Raw genomic sequence first — 24382 nt, forward strand, 5'->3', positions numbered from 1 at the left:
TGTTAAGGTAAATAAGATGGATTACATCAGATAAATGAAGAAGGATACTCAGTTGTTCATGATATACTTTACATTTTGAAAGCTATGCATACTCTGGTATAATTGCCTTTTACTTACTTGTGGTTTGTAAAAAAAAAAAAAAAAAAAAGCTGTTTTTATTAGAATATGTAAAGTTTCTGTACTTGAGTTGAACATATTGGTGACATCTCTGAGCGGTGTGGAGAAGTTCAGAAAATCTAATAGGTTTTACTGTGTAAACACTACATGATAACCTATTGCATTTGGGAGAGTGTAATGTAACGGGAAGGATCTTTTTGCACTTACTTCATTACATATATATCGTTCTTCATATTACTGGTTCAGTCGAATTTCAGTCTTTGAAGCTCTTTAACATAGCTCTGTGTGGGCTTGGATTTTTTTCAAGTCAACAGATTAGATACTTGTTTTAATTCTGTTTTTACATGGCAATGTTAGGCAAACATAGGAGTGTTCTTAATCCAACTTTTTCTGAAAAGTACTAATTTAAAGGTGTGAATGTAGGCATACACACTGATCCATGTTAACGGAAACCTTTTCCCCTTTCCACTGAACGGGGAGCTGTGGGCCGTCGTTGGCAGCACATGGGCCGTACCCGTAGGGCACCCCCGGCCGCTGTGGGTGCCCGGCGGCGGGAGCGGCGCTCTCCTTCGCCTAGCTGCGCTCCCTTCTGCTGTGGCTGTCGCAGCCAGGAGAAACCTGGGGAAGCGTTTGAGGTGGTGAAAGAGAGGGGTCCAGGCGCTGAGTGCCTTTTCCAGGAGGGGTGAAAAAAGCAGGGCCAGGATGTGAACATCAACAGCTATTAAATGTCCAGCATCTGATACGAAATACCCACCTAGGAAAAAACTAAAATAGCGTTCTGTTCTGTATTATTACTTCTACGGACCTAAGACCATAACCTGGTTTTTGTGCTGGCCTTCAGTTACTTATTGAGAAAGTGTGTGTGTTGAATGCCTTCTTTATTTACTTATGCCTTTTCCACCCCCCCACCCCCCCTTATGGGCATACCCTAGACATTATTTGTGTACTACCTCCTCTTGAAGTATTTTTAAACTCTGCCTTGAGTTCAGTTGTTTTTTATTCTTTTTTTCTTTCACGATGAGCATTTTGTCATGCGTGAGAAAAACAGGTTCATATAACTGACCAGGCCTCTCCTCGTGTACTCCTTGCCGCTCCTTCACTAACAGCGTTAGTGTTTGTGGACACGGCAGGGCCGCTCTGGAGCGGGGTGTTGTGTCAGGCGACCTCGGGGAGGGGGGAGCTTAACGCCCGTCTGCCGTGTATGTGTGTGGGGAAAAAAAAAATAAAGATGTCAATTTTAAACCCTTCGCCTCTGACAGACATTTTAATGGGACGCTAGCGGCGTTCGCGTCTTTCCGTGACAGCTGGTCTCTCCCGGCAGCGGGGCTGAGGGGGCTGCCGAAGGTGGCGGGGGTCCCGCCGGCCCGGCCCTCCCCTCCGCGGCCGGGGTCCTGCCGGCCCGGCCCGACCCGGCCCAGCCCTGCCCTCCCTTCAGCAGCAGGGCACGGCCTTCCCCCGCCGCGCGGGGCCGCTCCCCGCCCTCACGGCGGCGCGGGGGCCTGTGGGTAAGCCCCGCCGCCAGGTGACAGCTCTCGGCCGCCGCCGCCGCCGGGGCCCGAGCGGGCCGGGCTGAGGCGGCAGGGCCGGGCGGGCCGCGGAGGGGCGGGATCCCGCCATCCCGGCGGGGCAGTGAGTCCCGCCGGCGGCCGGAAACATGGAGCGGGCGGCGGCTGGGCCGGCGGTGGAGGGCGGCGGCGTGAGCCGGCGAACCGTGCGGGTGGCGGGCGCCGCGGCGGCGGGGGCAGCGTCGCGGCAGGCCAGCACGGAGACACTGGACAGGTGAGCGGGGGCGGCGGCGGGGGCTCGGGTGCCCGCCCCGGGCGGGGGGCGGCGCGGCCTGCCCTGCCCTGCCCTGCCCTGCCGTGCTCTCCCCGCGGGGCCGGGCGGCGGGCGCCCCTCGGGCCCCCCGGCCCGGGGCGGCCTCCTCTCGGGGGCGACCTCCCCGCTCATCCCCCAGCCCCGGGCCCGCCTCCCCGCTCTCCCCGCGCCGCGGGGCCGGGGAAGAGGCGGAAGCGAAGCGGCGCCCAGCCGGCCCGCCCGGCTCCAGTCTGGGGGCTCGTGGCAGCCCTGCGACCGCCGGGGCCGGCGGCGGGTTTTCCTCGGCGAGGGGACGCGCTGTCGTCAGAGTTTTCTGCTCGCGGTTGTGTCTTTTTCGTCATTAACGTCACCGTTTTCGCGAGGGCTGAGGCTGCCTGCGGGGTTTTGGCCCGGGGGTTCTGGGGGCGGCGCGTAGCTCCTCATCTTCGCACGCTCGAGTGAGACCGTTCCCAGATTTTCAGTCTTTGTTGCCGTTTTTCTTCTTTGTGCAAGCGCGTATTTCACCTGCAGAGGTGTCACTGTCCCAAAGCAGCAGTGCGCGTCTGTCTGTCCCCCCCCGGTGTGTCCGTCTGTGGGTGGGTGCGTGCGGTGGCTTACTGCCTCAGTGGCCGGTGTTGGGGCTGGGTCAGGCTGGGACCCCAGGGGCCAACATCCTTAAACAAGGAGTAGAAACTAACAGGAATTTCACCCAGAAGAAAAATCAGTTTCAAAAAGACTGAATTTAAAGATCAGGGCCAGGTTCCAGACTCCATACTCTCTTTTCTCTTAAGAGAAACTTGGAGTTTTACGTCGTTCTAGTGAAGGTGGAAATCAAATGTCTGTTTTCTGTCACCAGAACTTAATGTGTTTGTATTCCTTATTAATGCACTTTCTTACCTTAATTTTCATCTTTCTTTCTTCTCCTAATCTTGTTCCACCCTGGAAAAGGGTGGAATGCCCTCAGAGGCATGGTGTGAATTTGGGGCTGTCCTGTGCAGGGACAGGAGTTGGACTCAATGATCCGGGTGGGTCCCTTCCAGCTCAGGACATTCTGTGATTCTATGAAAAGTTATCATGTCCGTTTGCCATATAATTTATGTATTTGCCAGTATGGTTGCACCAAGCACATGCGTTGGTCTGTGTCCCACCCTGACAGGCGGTGGTGAGTCCCACGGGTACGGCCAGCATCCTGCGGTGCACTGACATATCCTGAGCCGCTGATCGCAGGAGATGGACGTCCATTCACATTCATTTTCCTGCTGCCATTAACTTCGTTGGTGTGGTGATTCCTGGTGAAGATAAGCCATAGAAAAATAAATCCTTTTCTTAATTAACAAGTAAATGCTTATTTGGAAATAACCCTGGGCAAACCCTAAAGGGATGCAACAGAAATTAAGCGATGTGAGAGAAGGAGACATAAATGAGATCAGTAAGAGGATTACTGTAGAGTTTATAGCTCTCACACTCTTTTGCAAAACTTCAGTGAAAAGTTTCTCTAAGTGAATCTGGACTCGAGTTCAGCACTGACCCGAGAGTTATCTTTGTTGTTTAAGCAGGAATATCATAGAAACATTTTAGTTGCAAAACATTTTGTGATCTAGTGCTGTGTAGAATCTTGCAGGTGGGGAGAAAGCTACTAAAATTTTTCAGAAAAGTGCTGAAAGAGCTTTCATTTCAGGTATGAAGTTGTTGCATGCATCTTCACCTTATATATACCTATCCTAGCAGAGTTAATGTAAGAAAAGACCTGTAGTTAAGTAGTAGGTGGTTCTCTTATGCCGTTATCCCACCCTCTTAATCTCCAAGTTGTGGTGCGCCTCTCAAGTGCTGGGTATGTGTACATGGTTATTCACTCCAGTGTCACGGGATGCTCATGGAATCCAAAGCTAGCTTATGAATGGATTCTAAAAAAGAATTAAAGTTTTCTTTCTGTATTTGACTTGCAAATAAGCATAAAATATGTAGAAAAGCCCAACTAAACTGAAGAAATGGCAGGTACCTAGGGCATCAGCCGAGGCTGCTGTGACACACAGGGAACAGATCCCTCCGGCATTCCCAGTTTTTCACCACGTACTGGTCTGTTCTGAAGCAGGCCTAGCGCACCTCAAAGCAGCTGGCAACAAACTGTGTAATTGCTTCCCGCCCTCACTACTACGTTGTTTGTAAGCAGCGCTACTTCAGGAAACTGTTCTCAAAACGCAACATCTGGGATTTAGTGCAATTCTGCTGTACTGATGCTTTGTCTTTAGGGTTCTTATAAACACCCTACACTGCAGAATTCCTTGCTGTGGCATGGGAGAGCCCGTCCTGAAAATTATTCAGAGATTATTTTATGAATAGGAAAAAATATGGCTAACTAGAAGTGACGCTTTAGAAAACCTGTATTTTCTACATTGAATGCTAATATAGAATACAACACTAGCATAGTTTAAAATTTTAAATACTAGCATAGAGTAATTTAATTTTGAGGATATACTGAATAATCAGGAAATAATAAGGAAAGTGTAAGGAGTTTTCTATTTCTTGACCAAATTCATTCCGTGGGTGTCTTTAAGAAAAAAATGTGTGAATGATGAAAAAAATCACACTGGATAAGGAAACCAACATTTTTATAAGTTCCTAGGACCCTGACCTCACTTTTAACCTTATCCTTAACGTAAGGTCTAGTAAAATTCTTTTCCTTAATTTGATCAGTGGACTAGTTCCATTCTGCCCACAAAGCAAGCTAATTTTTACAATGTTAGTGATCATTTATGGACTTGTTTTCTGGAAGTGCTCAGCTGCCCCGCTATTCCCCGCATACATTTTGAATTACTGCTAAATAATTTGAAATATTTTGTTTTTGTAGCCCGACTGGATCCCACGTGGAGTGGTGTAAACAGCTGATAGCTGCAACCATTTCTAGTCAGATTTCAGGGTCTGTCCCATCAGAAAGTGTGTCCAGAGACTACCGGGTAAGTGACTTGAAGAATGTATTGATTTGTTTAAGATAAAAGAGTGAATGATCAGGAAAGCCCTTGCTACCTTGATTATCAGGTGGTAAGTACTGAAGTGCTCAATGTTTCAGAACTGGAAACATCTCATTATGTGTAGGAGTCTTTTGAATCTGCTTTGTGTTTTCCTCCCGATTTAGAACAGTGGTGTTGAAGTCTACAGAATAAAAATTGAGAGAGGTGTGAAAGGAAAGTTAAAAGACAATGTTTTGAGTAAGATGCCAAAAATGAGTTGTCTTTTCTTTTGATTACTACATAAAAAATTTTTGGTAAATTAATGGTTACAGGTTGAAATTGTTTCTAGTGTGTGTCATTCAGAGTACAGAATTGAGCTCTCCAGATTTCACAAAAAGTGAATGCAGATGTCTCTGTTACTGTGCAAACAACATAAATTACTATCATTTTTCATGGGGTTTCACCAGAGACAGAGAATTTAACATCAAACAAACAAACAAAAAATCACCTTCTTCATTTCCTCCCAGCAACACTTTTGTCATGTCATGTCCTATGGTTTACCTGATAGTTTACCCCTATTCTTCCGTGCTCGTTTGCCGTTTCCTGTTTGCAGCCAGTCAACTGAACTACCAAGAGTGGAGCATATGCAGTTTTCCTTCTGTTACAAACTGACGAAAGTCACCTGTGTTTCAAGTCCCTTTAAGAGGCCCAAGCTGCTGCTATCTGCATCCTTTTTCTTCCTAGATTTGAAACAGTTTCACAGTCTTCATGCAAAATAGCCAAATGAAGATTTTATCTTTTTTTTGTTTTATCCATATTTTAAATTATTTTCTAATATGCTCTGTGATTAAAAAGTTTGTTGTCCAGAAACAGCATATTGTAGGTTCTGTGACAGCAGGTCAGATTCAGCCCAAACCTGAAGATGAATCCGCAAAATGTTTTTGACCGTAGTCTACTTAAAAATTCACCTCACAGAGTTCCTCACTATTAGCACAGTCAGCAACTTTTACTCATAAAAAAAAGTGTAGCTCTTCCGTACTATGGCAGCTGAATTGCAAATGCTTACTTCAGGTCAAGGCTAACATCTTTGATAAAACATTGTGGGAAACCTTGCATATCAGCTGTCGATGCTGTATTTGCCCTGTAGATCAAGGACTTCATTTCAGTAAAAAACAAGTTCTTCTGGAACAAAGAGCACGTTCTAGTTCCAAATAACCTCCTCTATACCAAACTTGTCTTGGATATTATTTAACAGGAATAAGTATTTTAAGGCCTAATTAAAATTCTGCCTCATTCTCTGTTTCTTAGAAATGAAAGAAAAAAATTAACCCTGGTGGTATTCAGAATTTTAATGTGTAATTTGTATTTAGCATCACTGCATTGCTGTGATTTGGAATCCCATCTTTTTGTACAGTATCATGGAATTTTTTTATCCTAGAATATCTTTAGTTACGTTGAGGACTAGTATCTTGTGAAGTGGGGTCTATGCTTTAGGCGAGGGTTTCCTTTGCACTTCTCAGAAGTTCAGCGGTACGATTAGTTGCCTAGTCAGTACCACTGCCAGGGTGGGTTTATCCATTGTTGCTATGGAATTCACATGTAAAAAGATAATGCCCATTTATAACTCAGTTTCCCTTTTGATGCACGCTGATCAGTTTTCTGGGTCTTCGTTACTTTTGGTTACCTTGAATTGCTGCATTTAGAGACTATCTTACAACAGCTCAGAAGCTTCAGGTCAGACCAGATGGGTGTGTTTGCCTCTGGGACTGGTAGGGAAGTTCTGTTGCTTTCTGCTGGATTTTCTAGGAGCTCAATGCTTTGTTCTTTCTTTCATCCTTTTTTAAATGTTTCAATCAATATGTTTCCAAAAATGGGTAAATACATCGATTCTTGTATCTAATGGTGTTATTCATGTTACTCTCTGTAACGTACCTTACCAGAATGTAATTTAGGGGAGGGAGGAATCAAATGGAAGCAAAAGGGCTGCAAATGAAATAGTCAAAACTAGAGAGCACCGAGTGAGCTCTTGCTAAACCCTACGGCAACACGATCTCACTCTGCGTTTGAACTCTGCTCTGTGTGTCTTCTCTGACACACTCTCTGCCTGGCGAGCATTCTTGAATGAGGGGTTCGTATAAATGAAAATTGCTTAGATTATAGTAGCTAATATAGGCACCTTCAGAAATAAGTTGAGAAGAGCTGTTGCTGTCCTTGTTTTGCCATTTGAGTCTAAAAGATACCGTGGCTATACTTCATGGCTGTTATTGCAGGCTTATTGTCTTCCACCTAGAAGGATTACCAGGCTCTTTCTTCTCGTTTCACAATGGCACATTGTAACTGGATAAAAGCGTGATTAGGAATGAATGTTTCAAAGGAGCTTGGCATTTGTTACATCACTAAAATGAAGTGGCTAGATTGTTTTTAGACCAAAACAATTCTGCAAATGAGAGCTACTAGATCTGCATAATTTTGTTGGTTTTTTTTTCTTTCAAAATCCAGCTATAATTAAAATGTTTGAAAGTAGAGTTCTTCTGAAAATCTGATGAAGTAAGATATAATATCTATAACAAATCAAATCTGTGTGTTTTGTTGGATAACATTTTATATTTTAACTAACAGGTGTGCAGGAGGCCTGTTATACGGGTAAGATTACCTTTGGCTAGCGGTAAAACGGCCTCCTACCTGTTTGTCTTTTGTGCTGTGTGAGATCTTGGTGTGTCAAGCGTTCTTCTTTACCTCATTAATGGTTTTTATGAACCAGTCAGACCATTTTGCTATGCAGTGCAACAGCTTCTTTGCCATAGAAATGCTTTATATACATTACAATGTTTTCATAAGCAATAAAAGTCAATGTGTAAGAGAGCAGTATTTTTAAATTACGTTATGAATGTGCAATACTAACTTCAGTTTTATTACATTAATTTTGACAAAATGGATGCTTGCAACTGGGGCTTACATGTGTCAGACTACAGAGTACTGTATTAGCAGCTCTAACGTGTGATCTATGCTAAAGAATATTAGCGGTAAAAGCGTTACGTCTTTGTCTATCCTATATCAGTAAGACACCAATTCATGCTTGTCTTTGTACATATTTTACCTTAATTGTTACCACCCTCTGTAGGGCTGAAAGTTAGGTTTGAAGTTAGACACTAGTGCAATGACCTGCATCTTTTTAATGATAATTTTGAGACTAGGTCTTGCCCATTGTTCGTTGGAGATATGAAAAGGGCATGCCTTGTTTTCTTGTCCCTCTCTCTCTTAGTAACATTTATGGAGTGAGAAATGATCTGGACAGTGTTCTGACATTGTTCATGAAATGTGTCTAACACTTTTATTCAAACAAAGACCTCTTGTTCAGTCTCAAACCAAGAGATGAAGTCTGAATGATTTCTTTTTCTCATCCATGGTTTACATATTTGAAAATTATGTCTTTGGTCCAATCATACAAATCCACAAGTTGATTTTTTATATTATTTTTTTTTAAACAGATAGCTCTTGAAATAATTGGTCTGGGTCGAGTAACAAAAATTGATTGGTTTTGTTCAGTTTTTCATAGTTCTTTGCAAAGTCTTTGGTCTTTGAATGATCTGCTGTGCTTCTCTGTTTCATTTATTTAAAATCTTTCGGTGTATTTGCTGGTTGTCCTTCTGGTTTTCTTCCAGAGATCACAGTATCTACTTCGCTTTCATTTCAGAAACAACTTCTTTATGGTCTGAAATTTAAGCATTTTCTGTTTAACGGAATTCCACCAATACATAGATGTTAGGAGTCCTTTATAATTTGGAAGGTTTTTTTAATTAATTGTAACTTTTTAAACCCTTGTAGAGTTCAAATTATCTGAAGATATCTGAAGTCCTTCTTCGAAGTTTTTCTTTTTTGAGGGTACCCTAGAAATACTTTAAAAATGAAAAACTGACTTTAGCAAACCTTTGTAAATTTAGAGTGAAGCTGGTTTTACAGTCTATCAAGTGAGAAGTTCTTTGCATGTGAACTGGGGATAACAGACTGTCGTGAGCACAACTTCTCTCCAGTTAGTAAAGAAAGAAAAAGAAAGAACAATTTTGGCTGAACGTGTTAAAACAATTACTTCATATGACCCTGTGACATTTGTGCTTCTCTCTGGAGTGCATAGGGACCTTACGTTTATTAAAGAGATTTAATTAACATTCAGGATTTACTGACAATATGATGCAAAAATAAATTAACGTAAAAATGTAAATTGTTTGCATATTTTGCTATGAGGAGTAATTTTAGGGTCTGTAAAGTTACTGACTAGGTTTCCAGCAACAACACAGAAGTCGCTGGAAAAATATGTGAAACCATAAAACTGAAAGTTCAATTAAGACATGTTTTACACAGTAAAGCATTTTTTAAATTGTCTCAATACTTCTATTTGATGTTGACCTATTTTTCCCTTGAAAGACTGCATGAGTTTTCCCCTAATGCTACCATTGCAAGCTGTACTCAATTTCTTCTATTGATAAGCATGTGGCATACTTTGAATTCATTTTCTTCACTGTAAGGTTGTTTCTCTTAAAAAGACAGTACATACTTTTATGTTCTTATCTACCAGCACTGACTCTTTTGTGAAAAAGGGATTAAGTTTTTCATTTTGTGTTGTGCCAAATAACATTAAAAGCATCTTGCTAATAGCTTGGATTTCTTTCTGTGGAAAGTAGTTTGTGCCAGGAGTGGAAGATTTTCAACAGCTAAACTTGAGTTTAAAGTATATGCTGTCTTTTAAAGGGAAACAAAAAAGAAAAGATTCTGTCCTTTCACTTGTTGTCTGCATGTTTTTCCCTGTTACTTCTCTCTTGCCCTACTGCTGCCTCGTGCAATGCAGGAGATTCAGGATGGACACAATGGCTATCATTCTGAAGCAGAACCTGATCAGGTGGCAAGTTTTACTCATCTTTCATTCATTAACTGTGTAGCAAGGTACTATATATTAGTACTTGTACAGTATGTACAGATGTTATACTTCTCATGCAAGAGAATCAGTAGAAAGCATTTAGTGTGTCAACTGGCTATGTGCGGAGTGGGGTTTTTGTGTAATGTTGTGTAGTCTAAAATGTAACGCTGCACATAGCCCCTATCTGACAGCACATCAGTCCTTCTAAGTTTGTAAGTATTGGCTAATTCTATACACCTCAGCTTTTGTAATTGGGTGCTGAATATAAAATTCAGTTATTTTCCAAGAAAAATCTAAAGCCAGGGATCAATTTGAATGTCTGTAGAAATTCTGTATTAATGAGGGCTTGGGTAGTTCCTTTGGAGGCAGACATATCCTACCAATTATTTGTATGTGTTTCAGAGTTATTTGTTTACTGTAACATAGTCCATGATATTTATTCTCACTTCAAGATGTAAAAGATTGGAAGCATAATACCTCATCATGTTGACCTGAGAGAGGTCACTTTCTCACGTGATCCTGAAAAGTCCCAGACTTTAGTACATTGTAAATCCTAGCTGCCAGCAAAGGACCCAAAGGATCAATCTTGTATCATTCAGAAATGAAGCCCATCTACTTAAATGAAAATTTATGGAATTAGCCTTTTTTGGAAAAAAAAAACCCTAATTGTTCTTCTGTATTTCATTATTACTTCATTCTTAATCTGACCTTCTGGATCCAGAATGCCTATAATGGACCTCTCCCATAACCTGTGGCACCTTCAGTGGGGTATTGATTGAACTAGAGCATCATGGGGTGCTTCTGACTTCTTGCTATCAAAAATACAAAGTTAAAATGTTAAATAAATAAAGCTTCTGCCATGTCATTCTCTCAGATAAAAATATTCAAATATTAAATAAGCAACATTAAGAATAGAAAAAAAATATGAGCTTTAAAATGTTCTCAAGTAGGTAAAATACCAAAACCAATACCTGCATTTAGCAAAAGACTAACAAATTATTAGTTACAAACTTGGGCTGATCTTATCGTTCATATTTTGTATGCTATATGTAGCTAGCATGTGAAACTAATTGTTGCATAAATGCTTTATTACTAATATGTTACTAACAACATGTATGTCTGTGTAATATTTATAATACCAAGATTTATGTTTGGTTTGTTTTGTTGTTTTTGTTGTTTTTTTTTTTTAATATGGTACTGTTTAATACAATTGTGCCTTGTGAAAAAAAGATACACTTCTTGTGTTCCTGTAGTCTGGGAGTAAAAGCACTTTGCATCAAAATGTATCAGTGTAGTACAGATGGAAAGTGAGATTTACTCATGGTTTTGGATTTCTGCCAGGCACTGCGGGATGGAAACAAACTAGCACAGATGGAAGAGGCTCCACTTTTTCCTGGAGAATCAATCAAAGTTATTGGTAAGCATGCTATTGAGCACTACACTGAATACTATTAAATCACTAGTTTATTTATTTAAAAAAAAGAATATTATTTCCTTTTGACTTTTGTTATTTTAATTTAATGCTACTTTATATTACCTGATTTGATGTGGATTTCTTCTTGTCTTTTAAACCCAAATGTAGCAAGGAGAAATCAGTTCCAGGGGGTGACTTGCTCCGTATGGATGAGTCGTTTTTTTCCAAGGGTTAGTTTGTTCCACATAGGTGTAAGGGTCGCATTTCTGCTTGGGGATGCCAAGGATACTTCATAGATTCAAAAGCTTCAAAATTTTGATAGCAAAGATGACAGATTCTTAATGAAATGTATATAACTTTGGCCTGTGATGGCAAGCTCTGTGTTAGCAGTAAAGAATACTAGCTCTTTCAAATGAAAGTGAAAATGAAGATATGGGCATATAACTGAATTAGTTGGAGGTCAGTTGCTTACAAACTAGTTATTGCTGGTTTGGATGATCTCTCTCTGAGGTGAGTGTGCTTTACACCTCCGGGCAGGGACCAGAGCCACCTGCAGCTAAGAATACCAGCAGGGTGCTTTGTTTCCTGCCTGCCCCTACTGCAGCCCCTGCTAGATGAGCCTAGCCCCAGTTGCTCCCTAGTTGCTGAGCAGCAATGGGACTGAGGAATTTCATTGTTTTCATCGTTGAGAAAAAGACAGCTCTTTCAGTCCTGACAGCACCTGAAGAGTAGGCTTTCCTATAGAGGTCAAGCATCAAAACCCTATGGAACTGCAAAAATCTTGCTATTTTTAAATGGAAATAAATTTTTATGGAACAAATGTCTATAATGGTAAAACTAAGCTTTAATTGGTCTGTTTTCCAGCTAAAGATGTTATGTATATCTGTCCATTTATGGGAGCAGTCAGTGGTACGCTAACAGTGACGGACTTCAGAATGTATATCAAGAGTGTTGAAAGGGTAAGACTTTCGCTGTCTGTTGGCATATTGTTTCAGATAGGAATGTTGCTGAAGTAGATTTCAGAAAGTAACAAATTTAGTGTAAGTGAAGTAATCTATTAAACGAGTTATAGTTGACTCTAATGAAACATGCATGAATAATAGTTTGTGTTCCCCCTAATGTGACAAAATTCATTTGTTTTATATACAAATTTCAGGATCCACCTTTTGTTGTTGATGTTCCTCTTGGAGTCATAAGTAGAGTTGAAAAAATTGGAGTACAGAGCCATGGAGACAACTCGTGTGGTATAGAAATAGTCTGCAAGGTATGGCATGGTAGAGATTTATTCATATTAAGGTATTTTCATTTCACTTTTCTGTAAAAGGAATCTGCATGCGCATGTGCTGTTTTTCTGTCTGATCAGTTCCCTGTATTTGAACGCTGGTTCATTTAGATAATAGATTTCAATTCCTCTTACAATTCTGGCAGTCTTGAACACTTCTGCCTTTCATTTCAGGAGTGAATTCAGCGGAAAAAAATGCTATTTTTACGATATCTAGCAACTTTAATGACGATCCTAGTCATCTGATACAAACACTTACAGAACTCTGTTCTAATGTGGGTTAGATGATGTCAGTGACTTAGTGCTACATATGCCTTCCTTCAGTCAAATTTCTTATAAATGCTTTTTTGAAATTTATCATAGAGTAAAATAGTGTAACTTATTTTTGACAGGATATGAGAAATTTGCGGCTGGCCTATAAACAGGAAGAGCAGAACAGATTGGAGATCTTTGAAAACCTTGTAACACGCGCATTTCCTGTTTCTAATGGGCTGGTAAGTCTTAACATGTAGATAAGGCTGTCATTGGCGCTCCTCTTTTTGGAAAGTGTAGGTGGGGAAATACAAGGGCTGTCTAACAAACACTGAACTGTTGATTCATAAAATCTGTTACAGAGCAGGCAAGCTACTCTGACCCTGTTTCCATTTTGCATTAATTCGTAAGACATTATGCTATGTCCTGCTGTCGGTGAAGTTTGTTAATTTGTACAAAACCCTTGAGATCTAGATTTGCCTAATGTTGCCGATTAAAGATACGTATGTATTGACTCTTATTTTCTGCTGTGTCTAATTCAGCCTAGAAGTTCTGTCTGAAGCAACAAATATGTACAATTAGTCTTATTATTAGTTAGCTGCAGAATGCTATGCTATGCTTGTATGGGTAAGGAACTGGTTGGGAGGGACGACCAATTTCCTTATCCAGGCTTTGCCACTGATGCGTTATATGATCACAGGCAAATGACCTCAACTCTCTCTGACTGTTTCCCATCTTGATTTTTTTAATTATATAGCATGTACTTGAAGGAGGAAACTGTCCTTCATTTTCCTTCTAGCACAGTGTTGTCCAGTCTTGACTGAAGGTTTTATGTCTGCTGTAAAAGAGTTTTAGAAGTGTTACGTTTGAAATATTAGAAGGTTCACTGTTTTGGAGCTTATTGTGCATACAGCCATGAGACAGTAATTTATGCCTCTTCTTTTTTGTCTTTAGTCTCTTTTTGCATTCAGCTATAAAGAAAAGTTTGCTTTTAATGGCTGGAAAGTGTATGATCCAATGGCAGAATATAAGAGGCAGGTAAGTTACATTAAGTACTTGGTGTATTATTTTTCTCTGCATCTCCCCCAGAGCCATCTAAACAAGAAAAAAATATTAAAGAAAACTCAAAATTTTCAGCTCTTGCTACATACAGAGACTGCCTGGATCTTATGTTTAGATAACAAAATGCAAGCAGCCTGACTTTGAGAGTGTTGAGCACCCGCTAAAGTTGATGGAGAGAACAGGTGCTGAGTACTTGAGCAAATTGGTCTGTCTTGACACACATTCTTAAATCCACATTTTCCAAGAGCTGTTTGTAGAAAATATAGGCTTTATAAAAACTTGGTTTTGAATAAGCAGCATTAAACGGAAGAATGACTGTGGTTTGTCATTGTAAATCTACAGTTTCCTAGTTGCAAAAGTATTTTTATTTTACTATATGATCACTTTTTACCTGAGTGTGCAGCCTATTCAAATAATTATTTTTCATATCAGTTTTAAAGATCATAAATAGTAAAGACTTTCAGTGTTGCGGTTTATGCTTCAGTATGAAGACCTAAAGTTTATAGCTTATTTAAAAGAAAAACGTAGGCACACTTTTTAAAAATGTGTGTAGCATTTAAAAATTTTCGCCACCCCAAACTCAGATACGTAGAGGTCTAACCTGAAAAATACAAAAACGTTTTGCTTTCATACAGGGCTTGCCCAATGAAAGTTGGAAAATATCCAAAATGAACAGCACCTATGAGCTTTGTGATACGTATCCCGCTATTCTTGTTGTGCCAACCAGCGTAAAGGATGATGACCTCTCAAAAGTGGCAGCATTTAGAGCAAAAGGCAGAGTTCCAGTAAGTGAACATTTTACAAGGAGATATAAGTGCTGTGCAAATTTGTAGCTTATAAGAAATTATCAGAGTTATTTTAGGCTTTTGGTTTTTTTTTTGTTTTTTTTTTTAAATAACAGTGGGCCGGCTTCCTTTCTGGAAGTTGGGGGGGGAGGGCAAAGAAAGAAGCATTAGACTTGATGGGTTTAGAACTGAAGAGGGCCACTCAAATGTGAGTATAATTGCTTGGTTATTGTGCCGTGTAATACATTTTTGTTTGTAGTTAACACTTCTATGCCACAATAGTTTCTGATGCTAATTCACATACTAGCTTGTGTTCTTATTTGGTGTGCAATATGTTAAAGCCATAGCAGTTTTCTTGAGAATAGACAGTTTTGCAGGGAGCATAAGAATCCCTTTAAATATGTTAGACAGTGACAGTTTTCATGCTGTAGATCTGCTTAGCAAGGCAGTGTACAGGTCCATAGACTTCCATGTGGAAGCAGTTTTTCTTCCTCCATTGTTCTTTTTTTTTCAAATTAGTAAGATGCAGTAACACGCTTTGTTTTTATTAAACTAAAAGCTAAGATGTTTAGAATCACTTTGTATTTCAAGCTCGGATTTGGGATGAGCAGTGCTAGTGTGATGTCAATATGGTTTTGCATCAGCTTGTCCTTAAGTTTGCGTTTATTGATTTGCCAGGAAATAATGCCATGTAGGTAGTGTGATTGTCTAAATGCACTCTGGCCTGCTGCTTTTATAGTAGTATAGTAAACTAAAATGATTTTATTCCAGGTGTTATCCTGGATTCATCCTGAGAGCCAAGCAACAATAACACGATGCAGTCAGCCATCAGTAGGCCCAAATGATAAGCGTTGCAAAGAAGATGAAAAATACTTGCAGACAATAATGGATGCCAATGCTCAGTCACATAAACTTATCATCTTTGATGCCAGACAGAATAGTGTTGCAGATACAAACAAGGTAAGTTGGTATCATAATGAGCATTAGTCGTTCTATCTTTATGACACGGCTGGTGACTGAGTAAGAGGTGAGGATGAGAAGATCTTGGTGTTGAAGAGAGATTAAAAAACGGTCTCTGAAGAGGGCATGGAAAGGAAGGTAAGTTGCTTGTAGCATTTTGGAGAGGCGGGCAGGAATTGAAGGCAGCATGAAGACACAGCTGAGAAATGATGCGGAAAAGCCCACAGGAAACCAAAGGTTTCAGTAGCAAAAAGGGGAAGGTATATGAATGTAGTATCAAATATAGCCTATTACAATTAGAATTTCTTTCACCTAAAAAAAAAACCAACCTAGTGCTTCTTAGAAAAACAAAAGCCAAAAATATGTTTTTATTAGTGCTGAAATAATCCTTTCTCTCAGAAAATCCTGAAACCTGACCAAAATAACTCTCTCTGCCTTATACTGAAGTCCTCTACATGTTCTTTTCTTTGTCTGTTTTTACTTTTTGAATGACAGGCAAAAGGTGGAGGATACGAAAGTGAAAGTGCCTACCCAAATGCAGAGCTGGTCTTTCTGGAAATTCATAATATACACGTAATGAGAGAATCCCTGCGTAAACTTAAAGAAATAGTTTATCCTACTATTGATGAGACTCGGTGGTTATCAAATGTGGACTCCACACATTGGCTGGAATATATAAGGGTAAAATACTTTCGATGTGAAAAGTCAATTGTTTTTTTTAAACCATGTTTTAACTTGCATTTCTAAAAATATTACTAAAATAATGTCTAGATTTAAGCCCATTGCTTCCATCAGGATAATCTTGTGATTTTTTAAAAGGTCACTTAGAACATAGCATTTTAAGCACTCTATAATAACTTTGTATTTCCAGTTTTATGTATTGGTAGGTAATGAGTTAATTCCTGATAGCACGGAGTCGTATTTAGTGTTGGACAATGTTTTATTTTCTTGAGAGGGAATGTTTGTGAACAGTCCAGGGTTATCCCTGCTTTTTGGAAGAATGCCCTGGGAACTTCAGATTATATTTGAACAACTGCCAAAAGGAGCTGACTGTAAATTCTGCAGTCTTTCTCATCCCTCCCTCCTTCAAGGCGATGTTGGTGTTCATGTGTAGGGCACCTACATTTTCATGGGCTGTTTATAGTCAGTGCTTTACTGGGTTATGATCTGCTCTATTATTCAACATAATATTAAAATAAATCACGACCATACTGGGTTTTACAGTCTGTTTCACTAACCTCTGAAATGCTTTTAGAATAGATTATTTCATTACCACATTCACCCCCCTGTATATGATGAATATGGATGGAGTGGATTTTGTTTTATTAGCAACTGGCTCAAATGTCACTCGTGCAAAACATGTTTGGGATTGTTCATTAGTTTTACTCTTCTGTTAGCTAGTGCTTGCTGACTGCTGCAGGCAAACCAGTAGAGGGAGCAAACACTTAAATTAAGAATCAAACAAATGTCATGATCTTTTGGGAACAATTTATGATTCAGAATTTCAGATTTAATTTAGAGAAGTGATTCCCAGGTTCTTTTGCTATGTGCTATTGATAATGGAGGGATGGTAAGAACTCTGTCCTGGACAACAGAGTGCACGCAGGTTTTGTACCTCTAGGAGTATACATACCACCATTTGGAAATCTCTAATTTAAAGCAGTGTCATCCAGATGATTATGTAATTAATCTGAAATGTTAAAATATATTTACCTTAAGAGTATAAATTTCTAACTTTTTTTTTTTTTGTAGAGTTCTGGTTGGTATTTCATATGCTTGGTTTTTTATCTTTCTTTGTTTAAGATGCTTCTGGCGGGAGCAGTAAGAATTGCGGATAAAATTGAATCTGGTAAAACATCTGTAGTGGTACATTGCAGTGATGGCTGGGATCGAACTGCACAGCTTACTGCACTAGCTATGCTTATGCTGGACAGCTATTACAGAACTATCAAGGGATTTGAAGTTCTTATAGAGAAAGAATGGATAAGCTTTGGACACCGATTTGCAATGGTAAGCTGAAAGATTTAGTGTGCACTTTGTCACCTTCAAGGCTTTTATTTTGAATAGCATGTTTTCTCACAGTACTCTGCTGCATTTTGGTTATTATCTCAGGTGTCCTTCTTTTAACGGTGTGTGTGTGTCAGAGAATCATGACCTGTTCATTTTTAACAGTAAATCTGTGTGTGAGGTATAATATAAAGTAAATAAGAATTAAGTGGCTTGAACATAATGGTTAAAAAAAAAAATCACATGGCTTTTTTATGAGAAAGAGGGATTGTAACACATTGTTTGATCTTTTACAATCTTGTGAATGGAGAAACAAGGAAAACAATTAAGGTGTCTAAGAAGGTAAAATTGCTGGAACCATTACTCTGATTTAAGGTTGAAGTGTTTATTTAACATGTGGGCTAGTGGGGAATTAGGACATAAATTATTAGGACATTTTGTGGGCTCTGATACTTAAGGTCGTTTAGGAGAAATGACATGTAGTTATGGCAGGTAGATATGGAATAATTGTTGTTTCAGTACAGTCTTAGTAAATACCTACCAGTTTGACTCACCGGTAGAAATAAATGGCTGTGCAGTGAAAGATGGGGAAACTACTGGCACAGTTTTGACCAAGTGTCTTTCCAGCTCTGCTCAACAGCAAAGGTGTGTCTGTAAGTGAATACTGGGATGCATTTTTAGTAGTTGAAAAATACAGGTTATCATTATGGGAGATTTGCTTGTCTTGTTTGCCATTGGAACATATTTGAGAGTTACTCTTTAAAAAGCATTGGGATGGTACTGTAAATACACAAGACTGAAATGAAAAGTTTGTTTTGACCTCCAGCGAGTAGGACATGGAGATGACGATCATGCTGATGCAGACAGATCTCCCATTTTCCTTCAGTTCATCGACTGTGTTTGGCAAATGACAAAGCAGGTAAGATGCTTAAGACTATATTTTTATGAGGTCTCAGTCTTTATCTTGGAACAGTAATTCATGTAGGAGAACACATTCCTTTGCAGAGCAGTAGCATGTTGTCCTGAAGCTGGTCATGCTATGGCTGCACCGCGCACACGTAGGGAAACCTTTTCCTCAAAGCGAGGTACAAGGAGCTAGAGTAGAAGTTTTGACTTGAAACCAAAATACCAGGAATCCTTTTTTGTTTAAAATAAGCTTTCAGAGGATTCTCTGATTACATAAATGAGGGTTATTGATGAGATAAATGTTTGCATTGTATGTTCGCTGGTGGAGTAAATGTTTGTATGGATTTATATCGTCCTTAAGATCAGCAAAAATCCAGGTTGATTGTGAACTGAGGGGAGGAGAAGGTTCTTCTTATGTATGTCTCAAATGTGAAACCTAAGTTAATGTTGGCATCATTACGCATACAGGACAGCGTTTCTAACGTACAAGCCTATTCTCAGATAAGTTTTCTTACTTCCAACACTGCTTTTACCTCTGTATCAGTGGAGATCTTTGAAATTAATGATATTTAAGGTACCAAAATATTAAAAGTCTCCATTTTTTTTCTGAATATGTTAAATTTTAGAATGGCTTTAGCCTTCATTTCCCTTATTTGTACCTCTGTGAGCATGAACTTTAGATTTTTCTGAGCTTTCATATCGCTGTTCTGTAACGGGGCTAGTGAAATAGGTTGTCCTCATGAAGGCTTTATTTCCAAGTAAACTAAAAGTGCTTGACTCTTTTTCTTTTTTCTGTTTCCTCTTTTTCCTCCTTTTTTTTTTTCTTTGAAGCCTAACAGATCTGTGCTCTTATGATAAAAGCTATTATACTGAAGTCTGAATTGTATGTGATTTGTTCTGAAGAGAGGAGAGTAACAGCCTGGTTCCATATGATGCTAGGACTCCCAGATCTCTTACCTTAGTCTTCTTGTTCTGAACATGGTTCTTAAAAACTTACATCATAGTTTCCAAAACCTGTATTCAGAACAGTCGTCTTTGTTGCTTTATGAAAGTTCCCTGCTGTAATACTGGGCCCTTGTCCAGAGTCTCTTGAAGACTTTCTCTTTCTGTGTATAAATATTTCAGCATTAATGTACTGCTTGGTATGGCTGGAGAAAATAAATGAAAATTTCTGCGCCTGTCTCAGAGGAAAGCTAATAACAATAGCAAAGAGAAACAGTTCTAAACACCTGGTAGGAACAAAAGGCCTCTGGGGAGATCCTTAATCGAGAGCAGCCTCTTCTATTTTTGTGATCTCACTTGCTGCCTCCTATTTCTTGCTATAAACAGTTTAGTTCCCTTTAGTTTTCTCAAAAAAAGAAAAAAGGGAAGGGGGGTAGGGAGGAGGAAATCTGTGAAACATTTTGCCAGTAACACATCTGTTCAAAACCTGGATCCAGAAACTGTTCTGAAATTCATGAACAGCAGTGGCATTGAAAAATCATTAATGTTACAGCAGGAAAAAAATAGAAAATGTCATTCTTGGAGAGTTCTTGCCCACTTGTTTTTATATTTTTAGTTGACTACAACACCTAGAGAATAGATGTCAAGGTTGTGATTACCTTGAAATGGACCTATGAAAACCTATGATCTGTTTTATCCTTGTGTATATCACTTGTTTGTAAAACAGTGCTAGTTTCGTGCCTTAGAATCCACGGTAAACATATGTGAAATGTTCCAAAGTCCAAATAAGTGTTAATGACTGCGGGGGTGGGGTGCGGGGGTGTGTGTTTGGGCATGGGCTTGGGTTTGGGCATGGGCTCAAAACAAGCCAGTTTTCTCTTTCAGGTTCTGAGAACTACGTTCTTAAAACAGTCCATACAGTGAGAGACTCTCTAATTTCCCACTAAGATACAAATTTCCGGATAGCTTCAGCCAATGAAACTTAATCCTTGACAGCCTTATATTTTCCCTTGTTTTTTATGGCCTTCATGACGCACAAATACAGTAATAGAGAACGTGAGAGAAAAGTACACTGATATCAGATTTTAATAAAAAATGTATGTTGATTTCCCTCCTCTGTTAGTAAATTCTGGTGATTTTGAATAGCAGATGTCAAATTGGGAAGGCCACATTTGATCTGATGAAATACTGATGCCCGGTTAAAAATGAAACAGAACTGTAAAATATGCATGTAGCATTGCAGCTCAAGTAGTAGCTTTCTACCTTTCATGCACAGTACCCGCATAGGAGGAAGATATGTTTAAAGTTGGTAGGGGGTTGCATCCTGTTCGTTACTGTATGTCATCTGTTGCGAGATGCATTTTTCACTAGTTTCAGTAGTGTACTGTTATATCTAGTGTTCAGTTAACCTGATTCAGTCCAATTCCACAGTCATAAGAACTGTTCTCAGAGTGTTTCAACTTCAAATGTTACTGTAGTACAGAGCAAGTTCATTGATTAAAAAGCAAGTTTATTTTGCATGTCTCTGAATGAGATGGCACTTGGCGTCATCAGACTTGTTTAAACAAGAGCGTTCTTCTTTTAAATACTTCCTTTACAAAACCCCCCAACAACTCCAGCAACATCAAGTGGGAGATTTTAATGACCCATGTGTTCTCTCACAATTAGTGGATTTGACAAGTAAATTTTCATTTGGGGAATTTTTCCACCTGAATCTTCAAACAGACACTAATGGCCTTGGAACTACAGAGGAAAGCATTTTTAGGTCAGTGATTTTTCAGGAGTGGTAATAGAAGCTTTACAGTCTTGATACATCAGCTCCAACAGTACAACTCTTGTATCCAAAGACAGGGTTTCAATAAAGTGCTATCACTTATTAATAAAATAGCTGGAGTGCAACCACCGATGTATGGAATTTTGAATATGCTTCACTGGATTGGAATAGTGGCCATGTCGGCATCCATCTGATTAGTATGGACCTGTCACAACACAGAACCCTAATGTGACAAGGCTCATTAAGTGCTTTCAGTTAAAGAGTCCCTTTAGGAGAGGCTTTGTCTTCAAAGTTGTTTCCAAATATAATTTTGATCCTTTGCAAATTATTTTTGCTCTCTGTATCCGATTGCTGCTTTGGGCTCGATGCAGGAGATTGAGGTATGAGACCGACTGAGTTTTCTCCCGACTTTTTTTGGCACACATGCTTTTGAAGTTCTGTTCATACGTCTTTAAAATCATAGCTGTGTTGTTAGCATCGTTGTATTGTAGTTGAGTATTGGCATGATTTCCTAGAGAGAAGGTAATGCTGTAAGTGATAACTTTTGAACATGACTGAGAAAGAGAATTTGATAATCTTAGGTTCCTTTGTGTTTTATGAAAACAAATGTCTGGGTGATTGAAAACAAAGCAGTGATTTGAGAGAGAAGCCCCAGTGTGAGCACGCCATGCTGTTGAACAGTGCGTAATCTGTAGCAGAGTCAGAAGAAGGAAGGCTCCCATTCATTTTGTGAGCCATGATATTGATAATTTCCTTACTCAAAATTTTCAACTGAAAGTTGTTATACCTTAGCTTGAGAAGACTTGGAAAGAGAATGTTTCTGCAATGTTTGACTTAAACTTCTTTTAAAAGAACGTTGCTTAAAACTCAGATTTTTCTGGGTTTAATACAAGCACGCCCGTTGTGTGTTATTCAGCTCTTCACTTTCAACATGAATAAACATTTGCCCTTCATAAACCACAGATGACACTGAAGAGGAATTTCTGGATCAGCTAATTCATCCGCAGTCCCAATTGCTGCGTTATTCCTCCTAGCTATACTTGTCTTTTATTTAAAGTAGCTCTTGAGTCACTCGTGCCAAGGTGTTCAGTATTCTTCAGTGGCACATAACAGAAACCAGTCCGCTGCTTCCTTCAGATCTGAAATATTGACTTGAGATTTCTCCATATAGCAGGAAATTCTTCCTTATGAATCTGTAACTTCGGAATTTAGACTTCTGCAAAGACTTACTCCTTTAGTGGGAGTGAACAAAATTTGTTTCGTCTGTCCTGAAAATTGGTTTCTTATAACATTCTCTTTCGTGGTAATGAGAGAAATGCTACTTCTTACATTTTCCTTTAGTCTTCTAAATTTTTTTTTTCTCCTGAATGTTTATCATGCCGTGTCTGTGTTTGAGACCCTTGTCATACTGAATGCAAAGTTATTTTGACACATCAAGCAGTTGCCATATGTAGTCCTATCATAAAATTTGATTGAAGGAGGACCTTTTCCATCTGAATAGGTAGCAGCCCATGCAGTTTGCATTAATTTCTTCCTTTATGATATTTAGAGCACTGCAGAATAAGATGTATCTTAAAGATTTTGAGTGTTTTCAGATTTATAACTCTTTTTCCTATAATGTGTCAGGTAACCTCTGCTTGTGAATAAAATGCCTAGTGGTGCTCAGTGGAATAACAGTTCCTTCATTTCAGATGTACAGGATTTACTTTCCAATATAAAAGAGGAGGGATTAAAGGCTTATTGTACATAGCTGATGGTAAAATTGGGGTGAAATGGAGAAAAGTAACTTACTTGGGTAGAAAGTAAAAGAAACATTTTAAATATATGTTAAGCACATTGTACGTGCAGTAGTCTTTATTATCAAATTAATTCCATGTTAGAATAGGAAAAAAACCTCTTAAATGTCATATTCATCTTCTCTCTCTCCCTCCCCCCCCCCCCCCCCCCCCCCGATTTATTGTCATGTAACAAGAGAAATAAAGCATATGTTGAAGGCAGTTTGGGGTGGGTTAGAACAGAATACTGTTACAGCACCTTAAAATGGATTGTTTTGTGTCACAAACTTCATGTTAGCTAATGTTTCTATGTTTGTATTCTGGTATGCTTGCATAATGAATGTAAGGTTTGTCTCTGGGGAGTATTTATACAGAAGTGTGTCGGTGAAATGTATTATTGCAATGGCAGTTACTGAAATTGCTGAGTTTTCCTGAAAATAAGCACTAAATAAGAAAAAAATAATCATATCCGAATCTTTTGGTTATTTCTTATGCCTGAGATTCTTCCTTTCTACACTGCTTAAAATAAAGTTTAAAGTCATTTTACCAATTTTTTATTTCAGTTTCCTGCAGCCTTTGAATTCAACGAGTTGTTTTTGATCACCATTCTGGATCACCTTTACAGTTGTCTCTTTGGGACCTTCTTATGCAACTGTGAAAAAGAGAGATTAAAAGAGGTACATAATTAGTGTAATACATATTTTTTGTTGATTTTTCTATGAAAATGCTTAGAATGCAAAACCTAAGAACATCTGAGGTGTGTTTTGGGATACATTTGTCACATAGTCTTAAAAGACAATGAGGACATGAAATTTCATGGCATGCGAAATACGTACTGAATGCCCAGCTATTAAATGAGATGGCACATTTTTCTTTAGTTATTATCTGTTCAGGGGTTTGAGGGTTTTAGAAAGTCCTTTTTCAGATATTTCTAGCCAACATATACAATTTTAAATAATCATTATCAAATTATATTAGCATTTCTTTTGCTGTTTCCAAAGGAACTCCTATGGATGACTTTGCAGGTCACTTTAGGACATAATTAGATGGAACTTATGGCTGAAGACTGTGGAAATTTAAAATATCTAAATGAATTAAGTTAGGACTCAATGAAATACTTTGAGTTTGGAAAAAAAAATTAAAAACTGTTAACATTCCAAGTACACTTTTGCTTACTTTTGGCTTTGTTGGTTTTAATACTTCATTTTTTTCAAAGCAAGTAACAATTCCTTGCCATATTTAGCTTTGCTATTTTTTTTTGTTTGTCTCTCCTGCATCTGTAGGGAAAAAGTTGCATGTAAATACCACAAGATGGAGCTGAATAACATGTTCTCAGCAAATGCAGGGTTTCCAGACAGCTTTCTTTCATAAATGAATAGTCAGATGCAATTCTCAATAAAGTAGTGCAATTTAAAACACAGCAGTAGTAGAAACACACGCTTTACAACA

The 24382-nt window shown here is 39.0% G+C and overlaps 1 protein-coding gene across 3 annotated transcripts in view; it reads left to right on the top strand.

The window, feature by feature from the left end:
- The first annotated feature begins 1626 nt into the window (after positions 1-1626).
- MTMR1 (myotubularin related protein 1) overlaps positions 1627-24382 on the top strand; it is a 37321-nt gene continuing 14565 nt past the window's right edge. The window contains exons 1-14 of one of the 3 annotated variants that reach the window (XM_075107048.1): positions 1627-1896; positions 4763-4868; positions 7482-7505; positions 11116-11191; positions 12053-12147; positions 12345-12452; positions 12863-12964; positions 13677-13760; positions 14420-14569; positions 15341-15529; positions 16025-16210; positions 17333-17539; positions 18363-18455; positions 23497-23610. In XM_075107048.1, coding sequence (XP_074963149.1) covers positions 1772-1896; positions 4763-4868; positions 7482-7505; positions 11116-11191; positions 12053-12147; positions 12345-12452; positions 12863-12964; positions 13677-13760; positions 14420-14569; positions 15341-15529; positions 16025-16210; positions 17333-17539; positions 18363-18455; positions 23497-23610 — 1659 coding nt within the window. In that variant the 5' untranslated portion in view covers positions 1627-1771. Of the gene's footprint in view, positions 1897-4762; positions 4869-7481; positions 7506-9734; positions 9757-11115; positions 11192-12052; positions 12148-12344; positions 12453-12862; positions 12965-13676; positions 13761-14419; positions 14570-15340; positions 15530-16024; positions 16211-17332; positions 17540-18362; positions 18456-23496; positions 23611-24382 lie in introns of those variants that run through there. The other 2 variants (XM_075107049.1, XM_075107050.1) reach the window with 2 other exon arrangements.

This window comes from Phalacrocorax aristotelis, chromosome 11 (genome assembly GCF_949628215.1).
Source record: "Phalacrocorax aristotelis chromosome 11, bGulAri2.1, whole genome shotgun sequence".
Taxonomy (NCBI): Eukaryota; Metazoa; Chordata; class Aves; order Suliformes; family Phalacrocoracidae; genus Phalacrocorax; species Phalacrocorax aristotelis.